The sequence below is a fragment of the Eriocheir sinensis genome, chromosome 27, assembly GCF_024679095.1.
Source record: "Eriocheir sinensis breed Jianghai 21 chromosome 27, ASM2467909v1, whole genome shotgun sequence".
Lineage (NCBI taxonomy): Eukaryota > Metazoa > Arthropoda > Malacostraca > Decapoda > Varunidae > Eriocheir > Eriocheir sinensis.
The window spans coordinates 3,146,259-3,152,422 of NC_066535.1; the positions used below are offsets into that span (position 1 = coordinate 3,146,259).

Genomic DNA, 6,164 nt, shown 5'->3' on the forward strand with positions numbered 1-6,164 from the left:
TTACTACTGAAAAATAAAATTAGTAAAACACACTAAAAAAGAAGACTTTAAAATAATCGGAAATGAGAACTAATAAATAAAAGCTCGATAGTATTTATTTCAGTTTTGCAATTTAAAAAAACTCGGCCTTGAGGTGTTCGGTGTTGCAGACTAGGAATACAAGCAGCGTGTTTTACTATATTCTATATATATATATATATATATATATATATATATATATATATATATATATATATATATATATATATATATATATATATATATATATATATATATAAAAGAAAATGTGCATGTGCATATATTTGTTATGGAGACGTATTTCTCTTTACTATAAATATGAAGACAGTGTATGAGACATTACAAAATCATATGGAATCATAAATTTCCCAATCCCTAGTGTGACCTACTGAGCTGTGACAAGGTAAAATACACAGATAAGAACCACAAGGGAGCCACACTTCAAGTAATCACATTAAATAAAAATAATCAATAAATCTATATTTTCAGAGAAAACTAACCAACTTCTCTTAATTTGAAGTCTACGCTATCGAGTACGTAAGTGGTGGCTGGGTCAATGATCAGGAATTCAGTATAATTCTAGATATTTTCACCTTACTTCCTGCAATAACCTAAAAACATTTAAACAAGGGTTTCTGATGTTTGCCAATACAATTTCTAATCCAAAATTGTGAAAAATCACCAGATACTATTAAGGAACTGAGCGTCTCCCTGAAGTTATTACTCACGGCTTATATATAGATATATATATATATATATATATATATATATATATATATATATATATATATATATATATATATACACACACACACACACACACACACACATATACATTGACTCAGTATGTACTGTAGTATTGCATCTCCTTATATCCAGAAATGAGAAGTTCTAAATAATCCCCACAATACTTAAAACAAATCTTACCCATGAAAAATATGGCAGATGTTTGACTTAGCTCCGCTACCTTAAAATACCGGATACGCCTTCACATTAAGGTTAAAGGGTGAAAATAAAAGCTCAGGTAAATGTGTAGTTTAGCTCCACCAGAGAAGGTAGAGATGAGGGTAGGTTTCTACACCATCATTGACAACAATGGTGCAGCACAAAGCATATCAAATGTTTATCATAAATATTTAAAATTTACAGATCTAACAGTAAATCTAACCAGAACCTAACGACCTGACCAGCGCCAGATAGTTACCATTGGGCCCTGGTGCTGCAAGTAATTCTGGGCCCCGAAGTATCTTAATTTACACACATCATGCCCGGGCGGCCGGGCCCTGGTGCAGAGATACCAGCTCCCCACCCCTCTCGGGGCCTGGACCTGACCCTTCCATTGCCATAAATTAATACGAGACTGCACTCTTAAACTGTATACATCAATATTTTGAGGTTTCTTTAGTTTTTCTTAAGCTAATAGTTACCGCACTACATACAGGAGAATAAATTATAACACAATGTCAGTATTAACCGCATGCAAGATGGTTACCTTTCTTTCCATATTAGCCACCAAGAATACTATATGATCAACCTGGCCATAAGGATGAGCCAGGTCAATTACTTCTAAATAATGTGAAAGCCTCCAGTAGCCTAAAGCCTAAGACTGATGAACAAGCGGGCACTGCTACCCTCCACTAGTCCCACGTGTTCGGTGCTCGCGTTAGGCTTAAACACACACACTAAAAAGAGCCTGATGTATTGGGTAATTAATAAGCCACGTGGGGTCCCCTGCACCGCCCATGCCATACCATTAGGGTAGGGAGGCCCCAGCAGGATTTCTCGGTAGATTAGGGGTACTTGCACCCTCACATCCCTACGATTCTTAGCAATTTGCCTAGTATTTTACTCTAGCCGCCCCGTGCCCCAAGCACCCGCCCAGGGGCTCCATGTGGCAGGCCTGGGTGGCTCCGTGCCTGTCCCAGCCGCTCACATTTGTTGTCGGGGCAGGAACATGGCCGCCCGCACACCACTCCTGCCGCTCCCCTTGGTCCTCCACGCCCTGGCCTCCTCCCTGCACCATATTTCCCCTTGCTAAGACACCTTCAGCATGGCAGGGATATACTCCCCCTCGGTGCACGCCGGAGTTCCACTTTGACGGAATAATATGTTCAAATGTTGACTGGCGGGGTGGCGGGAACACTTCCTAAATCTACAGGCTTTTTCTCCCCTCCAACGTCAATATGGAAAACTGTCTTTTGGCTTACCGGGAGAAGTTGTCTTCTCGAGTATTTGAATCACTTGCTCCATGTTTAAGGATGAATTATATGTCCCAGAAGTGCGAATAAAGGTGTGAGCGGCACCTCCGTTGCCACCGGCAGGACCCTCACACGTGCCGCGGAGGAATACCAGCGATTGAGTTTTGATGATTCACTTGTAATACACTTGAGTACACAGTACGCCAAAAGCCATCATTTTTCTTACATGAAAACTATATAATGAATTTAAAAAATAATTGGGTATGTTTCTATATGGTCATATTTTTCAATTTTTGAACGAACATTAGGGAACTACTTTAATTATCCTTTGCCGCGCAAATAACGAATAAAATATATTTTGCCATAAACTAGAAACAATAACAGAATTAAACAATTTATAAAATAATTGAGTAGTGAAACCATACACTACAAGCCAAATAAGTTTTATTTTTCATAGTTTATATACTGATTAAAAAAAAAATCTATATAAAGTTCGATTTCCATTCTAACAGTCAACGTAACGTAGAACCATTCGTAGACTATTTAATTTTTAGACTAATAAGAATGTTTAAAGAGTTAATTATTCATCATATCTTAATAATACAGTGCTTTGCAAATTATAGAAAACGACACGATTTCAATGCGTAACTATGATTATTTAATTAGACCAGCGGCGAATAGCTGAAATGGTTCAGGAATTGAAGATACCCCTACCGGAGGAACAAAAGTTGAATTTGGTATCAAATTGAAGCTTACGAATTCTAATTTCAAGATATGGAGTTGTACTTTACAATATCGTTGCGCAACATATTTGTTTAGACATTTTTTTCCCCGTAAACTTACCTAAATGTAAAATCTCCCGCCATGCATTCACTTCGTTATGCATATTGTCATACTCATACATGATTTCAGCATAAATTATGCATCGTCTTATGTGTTATTATTATTATTATTGTTTTTATTATCACTATTATTATTATTATTATTATTATTATTATTATTATTATTAATATTATTATTATTATTATTATCATTATTATTATTTTTATCATTATTATTATTATCATCATTTTTATTATTATTATTATTATTATTATTATTAGTAGTAGTAGTAGTAGTAGTAGCAGCACAGAGTTATATAACTGTGAGTAGTAGTAGTGTTAATAATTACATTATTGGTATTAATTTTATTATTATTATTATTATTATTATTATTATTATTATTATTATTATTATTATTATTATTATGTCAATAATTAAATTATCAATATCAATATTATTATTATAATAATAATAATAATTATTATTATTATTATTATTATTATTATTATTATTATTATAATTATCATCATCATCATCATCATCATTACCATTATATAATGATTTTAACCCTAGATGGGTATCGCTGGGTCCGCGCGGACCCACGGCTTATCTACATTTTGAATATCCAGCTCTATTTCCCAAAGTATGACGAGGCAGCAGCTGGCGGCGACTCCAGAGCCAGTGAGGATGAAGATCTCGAGGAGAGAGGGCATACGTCTCCCTCACTCACTATTGTCCCCGTAAGGTAGGCACAGTGGGGCCGGGCAGACCCACGAATTCCGTCTATGTTACATTCTTTTACCTCATGACTCATGATGGAACATACTTTCTTAGTACTTGCTATATATTATGTATGGGAATTTATGGCCTTATATGAGGCTATATATGTTTACTGATGTTTGAATAATGCTATGAATAATATGGTTGTCGTTATACATGTTACTGAATACTATTTTTTTTTCTTCTTTCTTTTGCAGATTGGCAGCAACACATCATGGCAAATAGACGAGCTCTATCAGACGAGGCAGTCCAGGAACTCCTGAATGATGTGACTCTAAACATCGAGGGTGATGTCACCGTCATGATGTTGACACATCAGCAATGGATTATACCGTGACCCCTCAAAAACCACACGTTTTTGAGGAGTATATGTCAGATGTGGACCTGTCACCTGTTGCAGGCCCATCAACAATGCCTGATCCTGGCCCCTCACAATACGCAGAACGTCATCGTTCTGCAAAAAGAAAATTACTGCCTCGCATGTCAACGCCATTACCCAAGAAAAGAGCTGAAAGCACTGTCTCACAACCTGTGCTTGACGCCCAAAACTCCGATGACACTCAAGACACTAACAACACTCAAGCCCCATCAACAAATGGGAACAGAGAACCCAGGACTGAAAGTTCATCCCAGGAGGCTCCAGCCTCAGAGAAGATTTTTCCTGTACCTGCAAATGGTACAGGCTACCTGTATTCATTGAATACAGGTAGCCTAATTGGTCTTTTTCATTTGTTCCAGGGACATCGTTTTTTTTCTCAAAAGGAAGAATGACACTGTATTTTTTTTCAAAAAACTATTGAATAAAAGGAATTTACCCTTGTTTTTATATTTGTTTTCCTTGTTATCCTTCAGTTCTTTGAAATGTGAACTTGTTTTTTTTTATTACTTATTTTCACAAAATTAATTACAGTAAATATAATTCTCAAGGAACTTGGATTATTTTTATATCATTTGACTCTAAAATGGTTGTATTATCAAATTAATACTATTGCAGCTCAATAAAAGAAGTTCTTGTGTACAATTTCTATAGTTTTATACCGTGGGTCCGCGCGGACCCATGATACCTTTTACGTAACCAAAAAATAGCGATACCTATCTAGGGTTAATTATGATTTATTTCCCGCTTTCTTTCTCTATCTTTCTTTAGCTTTCTCTGTTGTGATATTAATAATCTTCCCCTCTTTCACTTCTTTCTTTTATAATTTTTCTTTCCTTAAATTCTCAATTTCATTCTTCTATATTTCAGTTTCGTTTTATTTCACTTTTACTTCTATCTCTTATTTATATTGTATTTCTTTCTCAATATATCTCTCTTGTATCCTTTTCCTTTTTTTCTTTCATTAGTTTTTTTTATTTCCCATTTGATTTTCAATGTCGTTTTTTCTTATTCCCTCCTTCATTTATGTTCTCTTATTTCTTTATTAATTCCTATGTTTCTTATCACCTCCCTCTGCATTTCTTTCTTCCCCAGTCTTTTTTTTTTTTTGCTCCTTTGTTTGTTTTCTTATGACTGTTCTCGCTCTATATTGCTTTTTTTTTTTTTCGTAGCTCCCTTCTTGCTCTCAGTTACTCTTTTTCTATCTTTATCTCATACTGGGTTGTTTCATTCGTTCCTCCTCTATTTTCTTTCATTATCTCTCCATCTTTACATTCCCTTTTTTCTTCCTTTACCTTCAAACTTGCTGTCTCTCTCTCTCTCTCTCTCTCTCTCTCTCTCTCTCTCTCTCTCTCTCTCTCTCTCTCTCTCTCTCTCCCCTTCCCCCCTGAGGAAATCAAAAGTCCTGTGTTGGAAGGCTAATGTCTTATATATTTAGATCAGTGGTTCACAAACTGGGGGGCACGCCCCCCTGAGGGGCGTGAGCTGGATACAGGGGGGCCGTGATTTCGTCTGCCTAAAATTGCAGTTTTGCAAGAAATAAGTATATATATATATATATATATATATATATATATATATATCTATATATATATATATATATATATACCTATCTATCTATCTATCTATCTATGTCTCTGAAATGGAGGCATACATTCCACGTACTTTCTCTACTCCTCATGCTAAAAAGCCTTGGTTTAATCAGGCTTGTTCTCGTGCTGTCAGAGAGGCAGCTCACAAAAGGTACCAGAGCCTTCGAACTCCCGCTAACCATGATCTTTACATTTCCGCCCGGAATAGTGCCAAATTTATTCTTCGACTTACCAAAAGCTCTTTCATTCATAGCAAATATCAAAAGCTTGCTTTCTCTAATTCTTCCAGAGACTTCTGGCACTTAGCCAAAAATATCTCCTCCAACTTCACTTCTTCTTTCCCTCCTCTCCTTAGCCCTGATGGCAGCACCGTCATCT

The 6,164-nt window shown here is 35.9% G+C and overlaps 1 protein-coding gene and 1 long non-coding RNA gene across 5 annotated transcripts in view; one reads left to right on the forward strand and one right to left on the reverse strand.

The window, feature by feature from the left end:
- The window catches only part of LOC127003989 (importin subunit beta-1-like), a 29,750-nt gene extending 27,385 nt beyond the window's left edge, over positions 1-2,365 (reverse strand). For 3 of the 4 annotated variants that reach the window (XM_050871076.1, XM_050871078.1, XM_050871077.1), the window contains exon 1: positions 2,226-2,335. In XM_050871076.1, the coding sequence (XP_050727033.1) occupies positions 2,226-2,268 (43 nt within the window). In that variant the 5' untranslated portion in view covers positions 2,269-2,335. Of the gene's footprint in view, positions 1-2,225 lie in introns of all 4 variants that reach the window. The other variant, XM_050871075.1, reaches the window with a different exon arrangement.
- A 1,233-nt stretch (positions 2,366-3,598) lies between these two features.
- Positions 3,599-4,640, forward strand: LOC127003995 (uncharacterized). Its single transcript, XR_007757500.1, has 2 exons — positions 3,599-3,783; positions 4,016-4,640. It is a non-coding gene; the product is annotated as an uncharacterized LOC127003995 (long non-coding RNA).
- The last annotated feature ends 1,524 nt before the right edge of the window (positions 4,641-6,164 follow it).